Source organism: Lissotriton vulgaris, chromosome 2_1 (genome assembly GCF_964263255.1).
Source record: "Lissotriton vulgaris chromosome 2_1, aLisVul1.2, whole genome shotgun sequence".
Taxonomy (NCBI): Eukaryota; Metazoa; Chordata; class Amphibia; order Caudata; family Salamandridae; genus Lissotriton; species Lissotriton vulgaris.
The window spans coordinates 1,977,643,973-1,977,666,883 of record NC_141687.1 but is presented as its reverse complement, the minus strand read 5'-3'; the positions used below and the strand labels follow the sequence as shown (position 1 = coordinate 1,977,666,883).

At 41.8% G+C, this 22,911-nt stretch overlaps 1 protein-coding gene across 1 annotated transcript in view; it reads left to right on the top strand.

Moving 5' to 3' along the window:
• Positions 1–19,869: 19,869 nt before the first annotated feature.
• HYPK (huntingtin interacting protein K) overlaps positions 19,870–22,911 on the top strand; it is a 28,039-nt gene continuing 24,997 nt past the window's right edge. Inside the window, exons 1-2 of the mRNA XM_086958185.1 lie at positions 19,870–20,097; positions 20,737–20,792. Of these exons, the coding sequence (XP_086814311.1) occupies positions 19,936–20,097; positions 20,737–20,792 (218 nt within the window). The 5' untranslated portion in view covers positions 19,870–19,935. The remainder of the gene's footprint in view (positions 20,098–20,736; positions 20,793–22,911) is intronic.

Genomic DNA, 22,911 nt, shown 5'->3' with positions numbered 1-22,911 from the left:
ATCCAACACACAGACATTCTCACAGACACCCATGCCCCCCACAAATAACTATCACAACCACTACCACAGCATCAGCAACACACAGACACACTCACCCACACACCAACACCCACCTACAAACAACACCCTCACCCTCTAGCAACACCCAGCCAAAACACTTCCCTCTGCAAAACAACCCCCAACCCCCCCACATACCTTTGATACTTGCACAAGTGCCACTTTTGCCTACGTAATCGTTTGTACTTGTGCTTGAGCGTGTAACATATATTGCAGTATTATACCGCAAATTATACTCTATTTTCTCTTGTAGCCTGCACACTTGTCACTTTTTCCTCCTGTGCACTTTTTACTACCTCATGTATTTTTGGTAGCCCACATTTTTACTACCTCATGTATTTTGTTTGCTCACAAGTGTCACAATTACCTTGTCTACCTCATGTATTTTTGGTTTCTCACAATTTTTACTACCTCATGTATTCTTGGTTGCTCACAATTATCACTTTACCGTATGTAACGTAACGTATGCCTCTGCAATCTGTTGCTCGTGTAATGTTCTCAGTTTGTATCTTTTCTGTTCCTATTGTGAAGCGCTCTGACACCTTCGGGTAAAGTCCGCGCTATATAAAATTGCATAAATAAAATAAATAAATAAAATAACACACAAATAAACACGTTCACGTAAACCCACACTCTCACCCACACACACACTCAAAAACACCCTTTCAAAACACCCATCCACAACCTTAGCACATACCCAAAAAAACACCATTCCCCAAGTAAGCACCCAAACCCACACCCTCACCCATCCAAAATCACAACCTCACCCAAAGACCCATATCAAACCCCCACCACACCTGCAGCCAGCAGAACACTCTCAACCCTGCAAAGCACCACACCCATTTCAGCACCTAGTACCTCACAACTACCCACTTCCCCCAACAAATCTCTCCTTGCAACTCCCTCATAGAATTTCCTTCTATGAACAAACCCCTCAAGAAAATACCCCCTATAAATCTTTGAAGTGCCTGAGCTACAACAGCTCATCGAGTGAGAGATGCCCCTTAAAGAGGAGGGACTTTTAGTACAAAGCTATATAGGAGGCAAGATTGATAAGCAGTACCAAACTATTCGATATATGTTTATTATTGTTAAAAGATACCTAATTATTTTTTTTCTATGACAGAGAAAAATGTTCTAAAGAAATAAATGTATTTGTTTTTGAAACACGTGGTTTCTATGTTCGTTTTCACATACACAATGTAAAAATGTATTAAATTTGATTTAAATATAAGCCACAACATTTACAATTTTGACATCGAGTTTACATGATACATTTGTAAATATCCATTGCTGTAAATTTCAATATAATCGGAGGGTGAGAAAACCTAGCAACAAAAAGAAAAGAAGATTAATAAAGTAAAGGTAAGGTAAGGTAAGAGGAAAAACAAAAAGTGCTACGTATTTATGCTTATTATTTTCAATTATAATAAGAACCAACATATGTTAATTTATGATATGATTACATTGTGGAAAAGATATGACAACAATGTTGTACTAAAATGTGTATTAACAATTAACTACCCATGTAAGTGTATGTTGTAAAAATATGATATGATTTTTTTTAACAGAACATTAAATGTACAGTAAACATAACGTATTTGTTGTGCGCTTCCATCATAGTGACTGAGGGGTATGCCAAACTGACAATTGATAGAAATTGCTGAAAATAAGGGTATATTAGCTATTGAGCAGATGAATTAGGTGAGGAAAGTGGCAAGGTCTAGGCACTTCAAAGGTCTCACGGATTTTTAAGCAATTACAGCTGTAGATTTTAATGTTGGGACAAGTAAAAAATGTTAAAGTTGATTACTGCATGATCAATTCGGGTCATGTAATAGTTTCTGGTAATAAACATGAGGTTCTATAGAGTGAATATTACAGCTATGGTTTGTGTAGCCGAATGAGTGGGTTTCTCAATCATTAGCTCTAGGTTACATGGTTCCATGTTAGAATTGTTTTGGGGTTGGGTGGTCAGGGTTATCAAGCCACATGCTGGGGAAACAACCCTTACAACGCAACTTTTACACCGCACTACCATTACAACAAAACTTTTACAACGCAACATCCATTACAACGCATGCATTTACAATGCAACCATTACAACGCATGACACTACAACGCACACCATTACAACGCATGCCATTACAACGCATAGCATTACAACACATAGTACCCTTACACTATCCAACACTTACCCTACTGTTGCACCCCCTGGAGTTAGAATAGTAATTTTTACCCCTACACTATCCAACACTTACCCTACTGTTGCACCCCCTGGAGTTAGAATAGTAATTTTAACCCCTACACTATCCAACACTTACCCTACTGTTGCACCCCCTGGAGTTAGAATAGTAATTTTTACCCCTACACTATCCAATACTTACCTTACATGCAATGTAATGTTATGCGTTGTAATAGTATGCGTTGTAAATGTAGTATGCGTTGTAGTGAAATGCTTTGTAAAGGTAGTTTCAAAGAATTTGTTGTAATGGCATGCATTGTAATGGTATGCGTTGTAATGGATGTTGCGGTGTAAAAATTGCGTTGTAAAGGTAGGCGTTGTAAAAGTATGCGTTGTAACGTCATACATCCCACATGCTGTAGTGACCCAGTATACAAAGTTTTGATGTTTTAGGCTGATCTCCAAGATGAGGTTGGTGATAGGGTCATAGAATGTGGGACCATGTTGTGGGTGTAAGCAGAAAAGGAGATGGGAGCAGGAAAAGAAAAGAGCATTGAACGAGCAGTGATTCGCATCCAGGCGTGGCATAATTCAGAATAGTTTTTAAAGGCAGAATCATTCTATAGACTGTAGAATCTGCACCACCAATCTTCTTATTGGTGTTATTTCTCATGAGGATCCAAAGAATCCAAGTAGTATAGCTTCATGAAAAATTGGCCTAGAGTCTTTTTTTGCCAGGAGTTTGTAACGAAGAGCAGATCTATGTCAGAGTCGGGCATAGGTTTGGATATGCTGAAATGTCTTCTGCTTAATAATCTTGCATTAAGAGGACACTTCATGATGCATTTTTAAAGGGCAGGACCTGTTGTTAGCAGGCAAAGGGCTTAGATGGGAGTGGGATGGGAGTGGCAAGGAGTCATATTTTCTGAGTCTACCAGACAAGTAATTACATTATTGGATTTGGATGGGGAAGAAGGAGGGGTAAAGGAGAATGTTGAGCAGGATAGAAATGTAGTAATTTGTGGAGTGGATATGTTAGGTTGAGAAACAATAACTTTAAACAACACTATTTTAATCAAGCAGGACTGAAGACAACACTCAGAATTTGTAGATGATGCTGTTCAAGATAACAAAGGAGGCATAGAATATATCATACTAAACTAGAAATGTGATATAAAGGGCAATACTCTACACCATATAAAAGCTACCAGTGTTATTGTCATAAACAAGAGTCAAGAAAGTTACTTGGGATCACTTGAGACCACCTAGAAGATAATACTGAGAAGGTTATTGACTACACAGTTGATGTTAATATGGTTTCTACTGGCCATGTGAAAACTGTAAATAATTCTGCTACACATCTCCACATCACTTATGACCAGGACTTAATGTTTCTAAATACCACTCCGGAACTGGGTGCACCAACTCCAGTAAAATTTTAATAATAAAGCCCCTACATAAAATCAGACCCTCATACCAGTCAAAATTATATTAGAGTGAGTAAAAAACAAGCACCGCCTTCAATTCAGAAGCAGATCACACTGTAGAAACATTGAACTGTCAAACAGGTTATAACACAGATTCACACCTTCCCCTCGGCTCAGTTAAAGCCGGAGGTACCGACGGACAGAGCGGGGCCTCTCTACCTGAGAGAGTGCCAGGCGAGGTGAGGCTTTTCCCCATCAAACTTTTGGGTGAGAATTTTGGTGGCCATGTCTTCATTGTCCTACCGTTCAATACTAAATATACGGTAGGTTATACTCACATGGTACATTTGTTTTTCGGATAGATAATATTTATTCTGTCCTCACTTGTTGCAGTAGTGTTTCAATATCATTATCTCCTGAAGAAAGCCATTTCTTGGCTGAAACATGTCGACCAGTTCCATCTATTGATAGTAGTATTTGTTGGCACTATCTACACTCTGCTTTTAACCTTGCCATTGTGGTGGCTCTTTCAATAAAGTTATTTCTTGGCACCACATCAGGCAATTTTAATTTTCACTTTTTTGGTTTATACACTTTTTTTAGCACTGCAACTTCTTCCCACCTCAGCACCTGCACCATAGCTTTGTGGCTTCCATCACTGGTGGATCTGCATTAGGATCTCTCATGATATCTCAAGATAGTAACCTAGCAGATACCAGCCTGATCAAAATCCCAGATGATGAGTTTCCGCCACTCGGTGGGCTGATGGGTATATTTCCACACTGTTTCTCACCTGACTTTTGCTTTTAAATGCACCCACTTCTCAACAAGCAGATATTTTTGAGTCATGCTTAGACCGTTAGCATCCCTTGTGTATTTGTTGCTAGTTAGATTAAGGGATAGGATGCAAATAGGTCTCTAAATATACTTCCCCTGTAGACCCTCTTTTACATTCTGTTTTTTGCTATAACACAGATTACCCTGATGATCATGAACTGTAAGTAGAGTCTACACAAACATTTTCCCATAGTTAAACATTCAACCCAATTCCTGCCCATACTAATGGCAGTCTGTCTGAAGTTAAGATTAATCATTGATATAATTCTAAATCCTTACATTTGGATCTAAACTCAAAGACAGAAACCAAACCCAAGGTAAACAAAACTGAAAACAATGTGATGTACAGGGCATTACTTTCAAGAAAGTAATATATTATGGGCAACATGATCTAAACATTGACAACCCATTGAACCGTAATGAGTGTGCAGTACAGTCGTTAACTACCAGAATTGTAACCCTGGAATTGCTCATTATTAAACTCCAACACACTCATAGCAACTTTGATCAAATGCCAGCACACCCACATTGAACAGTGAAATCTTATTTGCCTTGACGACTCACTTTATATCCTTTTTAATCAATCTCTCGAAATGCCTAAAAAAGAGAAAGGCCAGTTAAAAAAAAAAACATATCAATTATAACAAAATGATTGAAATTAAAAACTCCCTTTCAGTGGATCATATTCCTACTATTCAAAGAAAAAATCAATCTCACCAATAATCTAATAAAAGGTAACACCTTAACCGTCGAAACAATGACTAACAAACGTATTAAATGCATACTACATAACTGAAGATCGGCTGCAGTACTTGAAACTGAAATTAGAGACACTGTCATTACTCTAGATATGGACTTCTTATTAAGCAAAACGATATGGCTTAATTCCCACTGTCAGCCCATTTAACATATTTTGCTTCTGCAAGGATCTTCCATTCTAAGGACGGACAGAGAAAAGAAACCAGGAGAGGAGTAGCACTGATTCAGAAATCACTGAGGGGCACATGCATCATTGAAAATTGCATTTGCAAATGGGGCGAATTGCAAAAATCGGCCGTTTGCGAATGCAATTTGTACTTTTGGGATGCATCATAATTTTTGTACTTTTGGCAATTTAAGAAATCGCAAAATTGTGATTACTTAAATTGCGATTGCATTTAAGGAATCTCAAATTGAGATTCCTTAAATGCAATGCATCAACCTAAAAAAAATTGCGATTTCGCTAATAGGGGGAGCAAATTATCATGAAGTTGTTCTTCATGGTAATTTGCAAAAACTTTGAAAAATGCACTAAAGTGCATTTTTCAAAGTTCCATTTTACACACACACATGCCCTTGGGGCATGTGCGTGTGCAAGATGTACTTATAGGCAGATTTCAGGGGTGCAACAGGGTGTCCTTTTGACACCCTAGCACCCTTGAAATTGCATTCTCAATTTGCGATTCTCTAATTGAGAATCGCAAATTGAGAATGTCTTCCCATTCATTCCTATGGGCTTCTAGGCCCATAGGAATGAATGGGGAGGTATTCCTCAATTGCGATTCGCAATTTGTGAGTCGCAATTAAGGAATTTTAAGAAATCGCTATTGTTTTAGCGATTTCTTCATGCATAGCCATTTGCGATTCCTTATTAGCGATTCTTATTTTTCGCTAATAAGGAATCGCAAATGGTAATGTTGATGCATGTGGGCCTAAGATCCTAAACAAATTCGAATTCAAACATTTACAAATAGAAATTGCAAATCGAAACTAGATTAAATACCACAACCACTATAAAATGTAGCACTAATTACCACAACCCTGAAGCAAAATGAGGAGGAAATCCTGGAGTACACACTGCACAACATTTTCTCCAAGTCAAAACAAATCTTATAGGGGAGTTCAATATCCATTGGGGAGACACAGACAACACATCAGCTAAATCCCTAGCCTTGATGCTAAACGCACACAACAGTGGCCCCACCCCCACTCCAGAAATCCAAAAAACGTCCCACAGGTTTACCACAAGATGGGTAGGAAATGGAATAGTAATGTTTAGTACGTTTTGCAATGTTTAGCAATACCAATCACACACTTCTACAAATTGCCAAGGGGTGAAATACAAATCATAAACCAAGTGTTATATTCAGAAGACCACCAACAGTTGTAGATTTTATGCCAATAAAGCACACAATTCGTCAGATGTAAAAAACAAATCAGAAGATAGTTTTTTGGAAAAATATATATATTTTTATCTATTTATTCAAAAGAAAAACACATTATCAACACAATTGTAACAAATCATTAAAAAACATACATGTGGTATGTCAAAACATTTCATAAAAAGCATTTAAAATCACATAACATAAGCATCAAGATAAAAGGAACAAGGGTCGACGCGGCGTTTCGGTTACAGGTAAACAATAGACAACCTTCTTCAGGACCAAGTTCTAGAACGAAACACATAATTACTTTTCTTTGCAAACCCGATTTTTCATACAGGGCAATTTTCAAGACAACATTTTTACTAAGCTATGACATTTGACAATTGGTGCTATTATTACAATTAAAAAGGGGGGGAAGTGGTTGGTCATTTCGGTATTGCTAAAGTGCATCGCGCATTAATACTGATACCATTTAGTGGGTCACTATATTGTCTATCATAGCGAAAAGGGAATCACTTATGTGGGTATGTTTACTCATTTTTCCCACTATAAGGTTACCTCACATTGTTGATATTACTAGGAGTGCCTCAAGTCTTATTGCTAGCACCTCCTAGCAGGTCGCGGTTCGTATATTTGGGAGGGTTTCACTTATATGGGTATGTGGGTAGGTTTTATTACTATTATCTCCACTCTGAAATTACCTTAATGGTTTTAGTGACCTCCAAATAAATCCAGGAAGGCACAGGGCCGGTTCTATGATCCGGTAGTGAGCAGGAATAGATTCTCACTATTGTCACATATGTCGTAGTGGTATCTATAAATGACGATAAAGTTTTGCTTTAGTGATATTTGTGCTCTATGCATATTGAGCCATCATGAAATAATGTGTTAAATCTCTGAATAGAAAATTAATACCTTGAGATTGTAAGAAATGAAACTCGTTATAGTAGTAGGAGCCACCGATATAAATCTTCTGTATTGCTGTAAATAAATGCCCCTATTAGTATATTGCAAATAAGGAGTGATAGTCAAATGTCTACTAGTTTTTTAATTAGATGTTTATACTCACCCAGATTTGAATGACTGGCAGTTGTATATAATACACGTGCTTTTCAGTATGCTTGTGTATCAGCTTTTAACGTTCATTTCGTGGTGGGGATTGTCCTGCCACTGAGTCTTTGGGGACTAAACAATAAAAAATATTTTGTTAGGGTCCCAGTCTATCTTACTGGATGTTTAATCTTTATATCAAACAGCCCTGTCAAGTAGATCTTAATATTTGGGCATGAGGTTTCTACTGCACTAATATAACGTGTTTAATCAGTGTTATCTCGCTTTTTTCATATATAGCCCTCGCTTCACTCATTATGTTTTGTGCTAGTGAACAACACAATGCAGGCACCTGCAACCACAGTGTGCTTAAGCACTCAGTTGTAGACCTTGCCATGATAATGAACATTATGCGAGCGCCATCGAAGTCTCGCCATTGTTTCCCTTGCATTTGTCCTTATTGGCATATTTCTACTTAGTCAAAAAACCCTGCCGAGTAAAATTAAAATAACGTTTTAGCTAGGGTGAAAATACACACTGTTTCCCTTGCATTTATCATTATTGGCATATTTCTACTTATTTAAAAAAACAATGCCGAGTAAAATTAAGGTAGCGTTTTAACTAGGGTAAAAAATACACCCAACGCAAGATTAGCAAGTCTAGTGAACCGGTAAAGGGTTCAGGCGTTGTCTCCTTACCTGGGGCTTTCAATTCGGCCTCCCTGCTCCTACTACCGTCACAGTGCGTCCTCCGGTATCATCTGGGGGAAGGTATCGAAGCAGGCATAGGATTCTCTCTATTTGTAATACGCGGCCGCTGATTGGGCGGTAAGCATCTCGCTCCCCAATTGGTTGGCCTAATGTCACGTGGTGTTGCTTAGTTGTTTATCTACATTAACGACTAGCGAGCAGAGTGCTGAGGTTCTACTGCATTTATTAAGTAATTCGAACCGAACTATTTACTTTAAATGTCCCAACCAGGGATATATGCAGCTGATCTTTAACTCACTGGTATTGTTTGAAACGACGTTCAATGCGTAGGAGCGTTGCCATGATTCATTGGCCTGATGTCACGTGGTATTCTCTGTTTGTTTATGGACATTCACGAATATCATGTATAGTATTGCCGTGACTTTGCTGAAGGGGTTGAGACTGAACTCGATTGTTATTGGTGCAACACGGATGCGTGTCACAAAAATAGGAAATAAAAAATAAAAAAGAAAGCTTACTGATATTGTTTTATCCGGGAAAGGCGGAGATAATTACGCCATGCCAGTAGTCGATGTATCTGTTTAGCGGTAGGGTAATGCATTATAATGTCTACTAGTATACTATTTGAAAATATATATCCTTAGTATTGTTTACCAAATACATAATATTGGAAATCGAAGGAGAGCTATGAAGAATAAAATTCAGCCTCGTGGGGTAAGGTTTATAAACCCCATAAAACGTCTATCAATAGAAGCGAATTTGAGGTGGTACAACATTAGCTGTGTCTCCGAAGGTAGGTTAGTTATCTGAAAAATAGACCACATGGCATTACTTGTTGTTAAATTATTCTCTCCCAGTCTTCTCTGCTGTTCAGACCAGCGCGGACACTATTACATCTAGACATAAAGAATTGCTCTCGTCTTTTCCTCTTTTGTGTTAGGTTACCCCCTCTGGTACCAAGAGTGACATGTTCAAGGCAGCACCAGCGCAGGTCTTTAATATCATGTTTCGCTGTTTTCCAATGTTCGGTTAGAGGGGCACCGATCTTGTGTGTTCGGAGGGCGGATCTATGTTCGTTTAACCTAGTTCGGACTTCTCTTGAGGTTTCTCCTATATAGATTAAATTACAGGGGCAGCTTATTAGATAGATAACACTACTCGTTCTGCAGTTCATGAAACTCGTTGGTTTGAGTACAGTGTCTTTGATTGTGATAGTGTTACCACGAATGATATTTTTACAGTTAATGCAGCCCGAACAGGGAAAGGTGCCTGTCGGCATCGGGGCATTATCAATGCAGGGTTGATTTGCTGTATTGGGTTCCCTATAGGTATGAACCAAGCTGTTTCTAATGGTTCTGTTCCTTCTATAGGAAAACATAGGTTTGGGCAACTTATTATTGTGTTTATCCGTCACTAGGTGCCAATTCCTATTTATAATATTTTTAAGTTTATTGCTAATGGAGTTGTAATTTGTTACAAAAATAATAGGTGGGTTGGTTTGCTCATTCTTTTCTTTTGGTTGGAATAAATTCTCCCTGTTATAATATTTGGCACGTTTATATGAGTGTCTGATGAGACGCTTGGGGTAACCACGTTCCAGAAATTTTGTCTTAAGGATGCTAGCATGTTTCTCGAAATCTTGGGATGTTGTGCAGTTTCTCTTGAGTCTCAAGAATTGCCCAAACGGTATGTTGTTAACCTGGCTTGGTGGGTGATTACTTTTATGGTGGAGCATTGTATTTTTGTCAGTGGGTTTGGTGAATAGTTCTACGTTTAGTGATCCATTGGTGTTCTTAATGATCAGATCGAGGAATTCGCAGCTATCGTTGTCTATGTGAGAAGTAACCTCAAGTTATTATCTCCTAGGTTAAGCCATGTGATGAACTCTCTGAGTGTCTCAATGGGCCCCGTCCAGATGAAAAAGACATCGTCTATGTAACGGGACCACATTGAGACATTTTCATAGAATGGTGATACTATATTGAAAATGTGTTGTTCCTCAAAGTTAGAAACATACAGACATGCCAGACTGGGGGCACATGTGGCCCCCATGCTGGTCCCCTTGGTCTGTCTGTACAGTTGTCTATTGAATAAAAAGAGGTTATTCTTTAATACTGTGGAAATACAGTCGATGATGAACTGTTCATGGGTGGTAAGGTCCCTATCCTCTTGATTAAGCATAGCGGTAACAAATTCTATTGTGGCATTTTGAGGAATGTTCGTATATAATGATTCAATATCTAGTGTGACTAGAAATTGAGAATGGGGGTCAAAGGCGATACCTTCTATTTTTTGTATGATGTCTGTGGTGTCCTTTGTGTACGCTTTTTGAGATATGACTAGAGGTTGTAAGAAAACATCTGCGTACTTACTGAGGGGCTCAGTCAAGGACCCGATACTGGAGACGATCGGCCTCATTGGGGGATTCTGGATGTCCTTATGGACTTTCGGGAGTCCATAGAGGGCTGGGATGATAGGATCTTGGTTGAGGAGGAAGGAATATTCCTCTTCACAGATAACGTTGTCATCTCTTGCATGTTTGATTAAGTTGGAAATGAATAGCTTTAGGGATGTCCATTCATCCATATGCGCTAATTTATAGTGCTCTCTGTTGGCTAGTAGGGTCAACATTTTGGTGTTATAATCGGGGGTGTCCATTACAACAATGCCACCCCCTTTGTCTGCCGGTTTGATGGTCAGATCAATGTTGTTCTGTAGTTCATGTAGTGCCAAATTCTCCTCCTTACTAAGATTGTGACAGATCCAGTGTTTCTGTTTGAGTAAGTCATCAACACTCTTGGGTGTATTTTTTACCCTAGTTAAAACGCTACCTTAATTTTACTCGGCATTGTTTTTTTAAATAAGTAGAAATATGCCAATAATGATAAATGCAAGGGAAACAGTGTGTATTTTCACCCTAGCTAAAACGTTATTTTAATTTTACTCGGCAGGGTTTTTTGACTAAGTAGAAATATGCCAATAAGGACAAATGCAAGGGAAACAATGGCGAGACTTCGATGGCGCTCGCATAATGTTCATTATCATGGCAAGGTCTACAACTGAGTGCTTAAGCACACTGTGGTTGCAGGTGCCTGCATTGTGTTGTTCACTAGCACAAAACATAATGAGTGAAGCGAGGGCTATATATGAAAAAAGCGAGATAACACTGATTAAACACGTTATATTAGTGCAGTAGAAACCTCATGCCCAAATATTAAGATCTACTTGACAGGGCTGTTTGATATAAAGATTAAACATCCAGTAAGATAGACTGGGACCCTAACAAAATATTTTTTATTGTTTAGTCCCCAAAGACTCAGTGGCAGGACAATCCCCACCACGAAATGAACGTTAAAAGCTGATACACAAGCATACTGAAAAGCACGTGTATTATATACAACTGCCAGTCATTCAAATCTGGGTGAGTATAAACATCTAATTAAAAAACTAGTAGACATTTGACTATCACTCCTTATTTGCAATATACTAATAGGGGCATTTATTTACAGCAATACAGAAGATTTATATCGGTGGCTCCTACTACTATAACGAGTTTCATTTCTAACAATCTCAAGGTATTAATTTTCTATTCAGAGATTTAACACATTATTTCATGATGGCTCAATATGCATAGAGCACAAATATCACTAAAGCAAAACTTTATCGTCATTTATAGATACCACTACGACATATGTGACAATAGTGAGAATCTATTCCTGCTCACTACCGGATCATAGAACCGGCCCTGTGCCTTCCTGGATTTATTTGGAGGTCACTAAAACCATTAAGGTAATTTCAGAGTGGAGATAATAGTAATAAAACCTACCCACATACCCATATAAGTGAAACCCTCCCAAATATACGAACCGCGACCTGCTAGGAGGTGCTAGCAATAAGACTTGAGGCACTCCTAGTAATATCAACAATGTGAGGTAACCTTATAGTGGGAAAAATGAGTAAACATACCCACATAAGTGATTCCCTTTTCGCTATGATAGACAATATAGTGACCCACTAAATGGTATCAGTATTAATGCGCGATGCACTTTAGCAATACCGAAATGACCAACCACTTTCCCCCCCTTTTTAATTGTAATAATAGCACCAATTGTCAAATGTCATAGCTTAGTAAAAATGTTGTCTTGAAAATTGCCCTGTATGAAAAATCGGGTTTGCAAAGAAAAGTAATTATGTGTTTCGTTCTAGAACTTGGTCCTGAAGAAGGTTGTCTATTGTTTACCTGTAACCGAAACGCCGCGTCGACCCTTGTTCCTTTTATCTTGATGCTTATGTTATGTGATTTTAAATGCTTTTTATGAAATGTTTTGACATACCACATGTATGTTTTTTAATGATTTGTTACAATTGTGTTGATAATGTGTTTTTCTTTTGAATAAATAGATAAAAATATATATATTTTTCCAAAAAACTATCTTCTGATTTGTTTTTTACATCTGACGAATTGTGTGCTTTATTGGCATAAAATCTACAACTGTTGGTGGTCTTCTGAATATAACACTTGGTTTATGATTTGTATTTCACCCCTTGGCAATTTGTAGAAGTGTGTGATTGGTATTGCTAAACATTGCAAAACGTACTAAACATTACTATTCCATTTCCTACCCATCTTGTGGTAAACCTGTGGGACGTTTTTTGGATTTCTAAAGCTATCTCCCCTGTCCCAAAGTTGACAGTTAAGGGGGCCTCCTTCAATTTTTCTTGATTCCCACCCCCACTCCGACAGTCAATCTGCTCATCTATTAGCCACGGTCACCATCAGACAATGGGGTGTAGGGTCTTTGACAGCAGCACCTGCTGTGCGGGGGTCACTAGCCGAGGCAAGTCTGCTGTGTCTCTGCTCGGCTGATCAGTCGCGTGTAATCTTTCCAGCATGATACCCCAAGTCTCCAAGTCTTGTTCAACATTTTCATCCATGTGAACAGAGAGTAGGCGGCGTTCCTCTGCTACCCCCCCATTCAACTTGTCCATCTTTCATTAAATAAGTGAGGGGTCGCAAACTGTGTCCAATGTATAGCGATACGGTGCCTCGCTAGCACCAACCCAAGTGAAGCAAATTTACACTGTATAGGCATCTTTGATTTCAGAGATGGTAACACTCCTAAAAGGCAGTGTTTGATCTACATCTTGACTGGGAGTCTTGTCATCTCTCGCAACAATTCCAGGATCTTTGTCCAGTAAGAGCGGAGGTGAGGACAGTCCCAGTTAGTATGTGCAAAATGGAATGGTTCTGCTCCGCATTGAGGGCATGTCGACCTGCGCGCTGTGTCTAATTACGATAATCGGAGAGGGGTCAGAAGGGTACCGTGCAGGTAATAAAATTGGATGAGTGTAAACCGAGCATTGCTGCCCACTTTCTGTACCTGCGCGAACACCCCCTTCGACTTTTGGCAAATACCCCAACCACCTACTCTGGTCCTACAATACATCTACTCTACGGTCCATCTTCAGGGCTTTATACAGACGAAAGATCAATTCCATGAATTAACTGAGGTCCATGATCGTCATCAGGGTATGAGGCTCCAGGTGTTCATCAGAGAATTTGGTCCATATTTCACGTGCACTGCTACTGTACTGTAGAAAGTAACCCTCCGGGACATGATATCATTCTCTCGCATCTGCAAAGGAGAGAAAAGTTCCATTGAAATATAGGTCACCTGCTGTTACACAGCTGCATCAAACCATCCATTCAGATCCATCACCATCTGTATATGATGGAAGCCGTGAAGCCATTTTAAGGGTAATAACCGGAAGTATGGGGCCCTTCATAGTACAAGAGTGACCAAGTGTTCCCATTACCAGTCAACCGGACATACCACAAATGGACAATCCTGGGTAGTCTGCGAGCCCATTATAAGATATCGTGGAAGATCGGCCTCTGTGCTCTAGCCTGCCAATAATTTCTTCACTGTATTCGGACCATCATAGCACCATTGTGCCACATACTGCGGGAGTCTGGCGAAATAATAGAGACGAAGGTCTGGAAGTCCTAGGCCCCCGGTCCATATCCAGCTTTAATAACTCCAGCTTCCTTCTACTGCATTTCCTGGCCCATACAAGGAAAACGAGAAGTCTATTCAGGGTGGTAAATGTGGCATTGGGGATTAAGCAGAAGGAGTTCTGCAGCACATAGAGGCAGCACGGTAGTAAGTACATTTTTGCCAGGTCTATGCAACCGAAGACAGACAGTGATAGGTGATTCCGGAAGCATATTGATGCCTCTAGGGCTGTGAGGACCGCTCCAGCATTCAAGGCATATTGGGCTTTGGCTGTATGAGCAACTTGGATATATTAATAACGGAAATGATTGCACTCCCATGTACATGCAGAGGCAGCGAGATCCATGATTTCTCTCCCAGATAAAGCCGTCAGGGGGAACATAACTGATTTCTGGCTATTGATAACCAACCCTGACACTATCCCGAACTCAGACAACACTGTCAGGGGGGAAGGCACAGTCTCTGTTGGGTGATGAATACAAAGCAGTGCGTCATTGGCATACAAAGATATGACATGAGTACGCCAACCTACAACTATGCCCCATCGGGCCATGTCCCGCCGTAGCCGGATTGCCAGCGGTTCCATAGCCTGTGTGAAAAGGAGTGGTGACAAAGGGAATCCCTGTCTTGTTTTGAGACCCCAAGGCTGTTCGCAGCTGTTGATTGCACTGCAGAAACCATTTAAGCCAATAACAGCTGCCACTATTGCCAGATGGCTTTGATTTGTAATGCAAGAAGCTGGTATTGACATCCAGATGTTTGGTGCTCATTCTGTAAGAGGCGCTATGGCGTAAAAATTATATATTTTGGGTTCTAACATTCAGGATATCATGCGTTGTGCAGATTGGTCTTCTGAGTCAACTTTTAAAACTTTTTATTATAAGCCGGTGAGTAATATTACTTCTGTGGTTTTTAATGAGCGTTAAACTAGCATAATCTGAAGCCTCCGGTCCTGTAATAGAATCAAAAATTTGCTAGCATTCGCGCCAAGAATTTTCAATTCTATTAAGGACACAGAGGCGAGGATTATCCCACCCGGCTTTGTTAACAGTAAAAGGCTTACCCGTCCATGTTCACTGTTATGACGGATTGGTATATACAGTGGTTATGGTTGTTTCATTTCCTTTATTTCAGGATCAGACAAGAAGTCTGAATAGAAGACGATGGATGGCACGAGCTTATGCTTGAAAACTGGTTTATTCTTCCACGTTGGAGGAGATTGTGGACTTATTCATGTTAATGTTTGGACTTGCGTTCTCTTCAAAGAAAGAGGATGATGGGACCACGCAGAGGGTTCTTATGGACTATGGAGGCGTGGCGAATATGTGTGCATCATGGGCAATGTAGTTGTTTATACTGGTTATACAACAAAATATGCATTTTCATTGGCTACTGTGTTTTGCAGTAAAGATAAGAGAAGCATAATCTGAAGACTCCGGTCCTGTAATAGAATCACTCCTTGAAGCAATCAGAGAAACTTGTTCAAACATACATCAAAACACTGATGACACTCAAGTGTACCTCAAGATAAGCATGCTGAAAACCTAAAGCCAGGTCCTGAACCAATTCAGACATGCACTTCAAAGCACTTCCTAAAGGTCAATCCAGACAAAAAATCGTTCTTCCACATTTTGCCAAACAACAAAACTGACACCTGCGCACAACGGAATGCAAAACTAAAACCCTTTATTACCTAGACTGATATTAGTAAGTAAACCCAAGCCCTTGGGTTTTATACATAACAACAGACTCTCATTAATAAAATCAAGTCTGCAACATCACAAAAAAATGCTTAATGGTAACAGCGAGCCGTTGGTAACTTGAGATACTTTTGACCATGATCTACAAATTATAGTCAAGTCATTAATCCAGACCGACTATTCAAAAGTCTTACTCACTGACTGTAATTGCCTATCATGCTGGGACAATGTGCGTGCTGTGGGCGTTAATAATGCGCGAGACACAAAGTGCTTGGTTCACCAGCGCGGTCTCGGATGCCGTTGCCAGGCCCGCCTCTTTTTTATACATGCGCATTACGTCACGCGCTAACGTGTAAACATGCGCTCAGTGCGGAGGTGAACTGGACCGTCAGCCCACACTGAGAAACATTACATTCCTCTTCACCTTAATTAAACACAAAGATATAACATCAAAATAATCTGTTACCAGTCCTGGACGAGTCCCACTCGGTCACATGACTGTGGATCCTCACACAAAGTATCCAGCCAGGCGGGAGGAGGGGGCAGGATTGCCCCGCAACTGATACTGGGACCGCTGTTCTCTGGATGGGGCCGGAGACAGAACTTCTTCTCTCGGGCATAGCTACCTGGAGATCCTGGTGGGGAGCTGGATGGTTCTCCTTCAGGGCCTCTTTGTGGAGATGGGGATTCTTGGCCTGGCACGCTCGGGATAGCCATGGGATTATCCCCGGATCGGACTGCTGCTCCCGGTCTTGGGTTTGCCTCCTCACTTCTTCGGACTGGGAGGGTAGATGTCCCAGCACATACTTTCATGGAAAAGGAGATGTTCCGGGTAAGTTCTTCCCCATCTTTCCGGGCTGTGATCATTGTGCCTGTCCAGCGAGTTATTGTCCACCGACATTGCTCGACTGGGAGGCGAAATTTGCTCTCCGGATGTCTGTCCTTGACATATACCTTGTCTCCTTCACGGATACCGGATGCTTCCGATTTTCTGTTGATACTGGACCGGACGTTGGTGTTAGTTCTTTTTGCTAGGACTTGAGCTCCGTCAACTGGGGAAGGGACCCAGGTCGGATGATGGGGAATATTGTCTCGTACTATGCGGCCCATGCTTGCAGACCCCGGTGCTCTCTCTGTCGTGAAATGGGGCATCAGATGATATTCTTTCAGGAAGCTGTATATAGCTTGTTCTAGGGGTGCTTCTTCGGCATGAGCAATGCGGATGACCTTGTTGAGTGTGCACATCAACCGCTCAACTTTCCTATTTGCTTGAGGCCAGCGCGGTGGTATTTTCCAATGGCGGATGCCCCAGGATGCAAGATAGTCAGCAAACTCCTGTCCTTGAAATGGTGGCCCATTATCTATTTTTCCTACTTCAAAGATCCCATGTGTGGCGATGATTTTTTGCACTTTGGTGATCACCTCCCCTGCGGTCTGGCTTCCTACGATTTCTATCTCAGGGTATTTTGTGTAATCGTCTAGGATTACTAGAGCGTAGCGGCCGTCTAGCAAGTGTCCAAAATCCATCCTGACGCACTCCGATGGTTGTTGTGGATCTGCTTTTGTGACGACAGGAGCGGGTCGCTCCAGCTGGTCTGAGACTAGACACCATTGGCAGGTTCTGACAGTCTGTTCAACTATCGTGCCAAGCCCCAGGAACCACACTTTTGCCCTCAGCCTACATTTTGTTTTTACCACGCCTTGGTGCCCTCGGTGTGCCAGATCCACTGCCTGCTGTGTCAGGCTTGACGGAATAACTAGTTAAGGACCTTTCAGAAGGCATCCGCTGCTGTCGGTGGATAGCTCTTCTTTGACTCTCATCAATGACTCTAACGTGTCCTTCGCTGAGATTGTTTGCCCGGCCATGCTGGACTGGATGGGTCGCCAGTCATTCGCTCAAACTGCCGCAATGGCTAGCTGCAGACACTCGTCATTTTTTGTGGCTTCAACTAGAGTTTCGATCGTCACCGGCATTGGCCGGGACCGTTCGGCCACAAAGCGGACATATTCTTAGGTTTCTTCTGCTTCTTCCTCCTCCGCTTTGGTCGCTTCCAAGAGGGCTGCTTTGGTGTCTTTGAAGGCGTTTTCTTGGTCAGGCCCCCACTGCTACGCAGTGGCAGTCTTCGTCAGTTCTCGAAGTGGCGTTGTGACATTGGTCAGTTCTGGAATGAAATGTCCAAAGAAGTTAACCATTACCAAGAAACTCTGCATTTCAGAAACATTGGAGGGTGCTGGGGCATCTTGAATATCACAGACTTTATCTGGATCTGGGGCCACCCCTCTGTCTGAGAACGTGTATCCAAAAAAACTGATTTTCTTTTGAAGGAATTTGGCACTTCTTCCTGGCAGCACTGGCAGGGAATGCCCTGTAAGGGGCGCTTAGGCTGAGCAGGGACCAGCGGCGTGAAAGCAGGGTAGTGGAAACCCTAGAGCAGGTGCCAGAAAGGGCGTGGAGGCAGGGTAGTAGAACCCTCCCTGGTGGCAGAACCAGCTGTACCTCCATGGCAGGCAGAGCAGTGAAATTTTGTGCTGTGAGGCAGCGTGCGTCCGTCCATCACCGCCTCGTCGCCAATGTAATGGCCTACCATGCGGGGCCCATGTGCGCGCTGCGGGTGTGAATAATGCGCAAGACACAAAGTGCTTAATTCACCAGCGCATTCCCGACTGCTGCCGCCGGGCCCGCCTCTCTATTTATACATGCGCAATACGCCATGCGCTAACGTGTAAACGTGCGCTCAGTGCGGAGGTGAACTGGACCGTCACCAAGCACTGAGAAACATTACACCGACCTTCCTAAAATAAACCATGACAACTGTTCCTAGGCATAGCATGTGACTCAATAGCACAGCTAATCACAAACACTAGGAAAACTTAGCTTTCTATAGGTTTATATTTGATAAGGAAAAATACTGGATTCTACCACTTCTCTACATTGGTCGTACTTATGAACACTAGAATACTGACCAGGCTATTATAACAGCAACCAGGTGGCAACCCTATGTATCTAATAGATATGTATGCACTGTAAGAATTTTAAATGTGTCCGTCTATATGACTAATTACACTTGTAACCATTTCTATAGCACTTACAAGCACAAGCATCATTGGAGGGTGACCACCTCACTCCAGGTGATTACAGACACACTCTTGGGTCATGAACTTTTAACAATCAGTATAATCACTGATTTCGGATATGTTGGTCTAATTAGTTAAATGAAATCGAAACAAGACAACTTACAGAACGTATTAGGGTATCGAACAAAAATCCAGGACTGGAAATCGTGGCCTTAATGACCTGTACGCAGGTAGGTGGTCATGCTAAATCGCTGCTACAAAAGCACACGTTGAGCTCCCTGCATAAAATACGGTTTGGCAGCCTGCATGTTACAGGCTGCCCTTAACAGATGTAAATTTTGTTTATTCTACTACCTATCCACATCTTCGCAACACCCTCACATCTGTCATTCATCTGATTGTTAAAATCTGTGCTTTTTTATTGCAACGCCGTCTAAAACTCCTGTCAAGATGGCCGTTGATCGGACACAGTCTTTTCATACTTTCGAGTGGTCTAGTGTTTAAAACTTCCACGGAATATTTACATGCACGCTAGTCCTTCCTCGAACTCTATAATCTCAGACGTCAAAAAAAGAGGCGGGTCATGAGGGTCTTTGGCTGTGCACATTCAGATAGTCTTGTTCAATTGGCCGTTGACAGGCAATTCCGGAATGGGCGTAATTTATTCCCTGATGGGGATGATGAGCTTCCGGGACTGTACATGAGGACCCGTCCTATTACTTGTGCTTGAAAGATGGCTGCAGAGGGGGATGTTGAATTGGAGCTCGAAACCGAAGAGAACTGCACCGAACGGCCTACGGAGAAGCCGCGCAAGCATGATAGCGGGGCCGCCGACCTCGAGAGAGTCACCGACTATGCGGAAGAGAAAGAGATCCAGAGTTCCAACCTTGAGACGGTGAGATGTTCTGGGTTGGTAGAAACAGGCAAGCCTCGAGGGAGTGAATGCAAATAGTACACTGGGAAGTCTGCTTCTGTTGAACAGTGTGGGGATGGACCCAAACTTGACGTTATTAGATGATTCTGAGTCGTTAAGGACAAGATGCTCCAGTTCCAGGCATTTCTTTTACAAGTAATTATTTCTAGGTCTAGTGTCTTAGTCAATTTGTTTGTAGTGAACAAGTGGTATAACTCACAAAATGTGTTAGATTGTTCTATGAAATTCATTTGGTGCAGCAGAATATCAACCGGGTAAAAGAGGCGTTAGAGCTACTTAGGTTACGTAATTCCAAGATTGTTTTTGAGTGAGTGAAAATAATTCATTAGAGGGATGACGGCTAAACTTTTTTGTTAAATAAAACGTTTTTCCACACTAGAGACAAAATGATGTCTTTAAAAGAAACAGACTTTCAGCTCACACATGGTGGGTGTGTACAGGAGGCAGCGGTGTACAAACAAGTGGAGGCTGTTGTAAAACAATGCGTTTCCTTCGAATGAGAGCTAATATAACAATCGTTGCTGCACTATGAGAATATTACCGAGTTGAACATTTACGTTAGGAGTAATCTTGTATAATGTTTATATTCTTTATTTATAGGCAATGTCGGTGATAGGAGATCGAAGGTCCAGGGAGCAAAAGGCAAAGCAGGAAAGGTAAACGATCTGGTCATTCAGGTTCCTCTAGAGTTTTCAAAGCCATACAGTGATCATGTGCTGTGTTTATTTAAAACAGTCTAAAATGGTATATTTTCTACAGTTGTCCAATTTTCAGGTTGGGTATTTATAACACTGCAAAAAAAATCCAAATTGAAAAGTTTGACTAGATTTGTGTAACGGCAACATTTCATGTAGAATTACATGATTCGTGAAGTCGGAAGAATACCGTTGGGGGCGTAAATTATATTCTTGAAAGAGGAATTCTAAAAAGCTTCTAAATTTGCAACAAAAAATGCTGCAGAAATTTGAATAATCCACCTGGATATGCCTTTCAAGCAGGGACAATTTTTGGTGTGGTAGAGGTGGGCCCAGGCCGACCATCTTCAGAGGGTCACACAGAGCTGTGTGCATGAAGTTTTTGCGAACAGAAGCTCTTTCCTTTCCACAGCCATGTCCGTGTGTTCTGGCAAATTTGCCAGTTTAAGGTGGTTTTATTCCTTCGCTATCATACCATGAACTTAATTTTTAACTCCCCATTAAACCCCTTCTTTGCCCTCCCATCACCCTATCATTCCAGCTGACACACATCAACAACCCCCTCATCAACGTGACGCAGGTAAACTGTGGGTGATTTAGGTGAGCTGTGTGAGGTCCGAAAATGTTTGTGTTTAGAGGCCAGTCACCTCAGAGACTGACTGAATTTTATACACTATCATCAGCTAGGGTGCCAAATTTCTCTCCAGCTTAAGCTCTTTCATATTGAAGGTCAGGTCTGCTTTTCAGAGCATGTACTCTGTAAAGAGCTTGTCATGCATAGAGCTTGAGTTGCATATGTAAATAGCCAAGTTATTTTTTTCTAGGAATATGCAGCCTGATTCATGAAAACCGAATTCTGCGATTTGTAAATTGCCATTTACAGCGAATCGCAATTTAGAAATCGCAGATCGGCATTCATCAAAATTACCGAAAAAATAAAGCGATTCGCACGCGGCCGCAAAAAGCGTTAGCGATTTTCTAAAATCGCAGAATAATCGCTATTTCCGTCAACATCAGAGTAGGAATTGCGATATCGCAAAATCGCGAGATCGGAAAAACAGGTAGTAGCATTTAGAGCACAGTGATGACATCACAACCAGGAAGCAGCCAGTTCCCACCCCCATTCAGAACAGTGAGGCTGATTTCGAGGCTGCATCTCACTGAGCTCCATCCAGGACACTTGCAAATCCTCATCTAATCTTACTGCAGCAATGGCAGAGGGAGCTGTACCAGGGCCCAGCGACCAAGGGCGCAAGCGGAAGCTCAAATTCTCTGAGCAGGAGCTGGAGCACCTGATTGATGGGGTGGTTGATAACCACCCAAAACTTTTTGGAAAAGAGTCCAGGAAGGTGCCTGAGGCGGAGAAACGCCGAATCTGGCTTGGGATAGCGGCAAAAGTCAACTCTGTGGGCGTGGCAGACAGGTCGCTGGAGGAGCTGAAGAAGAGGTGGTACAACCTCCGAGGTCGTGCCAAGGAAAGGGTGGCAGAGAGGCTGGGCGAGACCCTGGCTACTGGAGGCGGTGATCCTACAGTCCCTCCCAACACCCCCATGGAGGACCACGTGGAGGACACTTTAGAGCCAGAGGCGTGCATTGGGGTCATCCATCTGGACTCATCCCGCCCCACCCAAGAGAGCCAAGGTAAGTGGCATGCGACTGCGACCCTGTCCCCTATCAATGGCCATGACCCTATAGCCTCCCATAATCATCCAAAGTCATGCCATCCATGCACATTGGGTCATGCCCAAAAGCATTGTGGGACATGTAGTCTGCCCACAATGTACAATAACCCCAATGCAGCCAGACACGTCCCAGTACACAATGCCACAGCCAGTCGGGGAATGTCATCCAGCATGCATGTAGCAACTGCACGTGTGACGGATACATGCAACTAATGTACGTCCACTTCCCCTCACAGGTGGCGCTGACAACAGCAGCGACAGGCTGCTCATTGACGAGCAACCAGAGGATGCCGAGGAGGTGCCAACAGCGACACATCCTGCACCAACAGGCGCTGCACCTATCCCCGCAGCCAGGGCAACACCATCTGCGCCAACACCATCAGGCGCAGCACCTATCC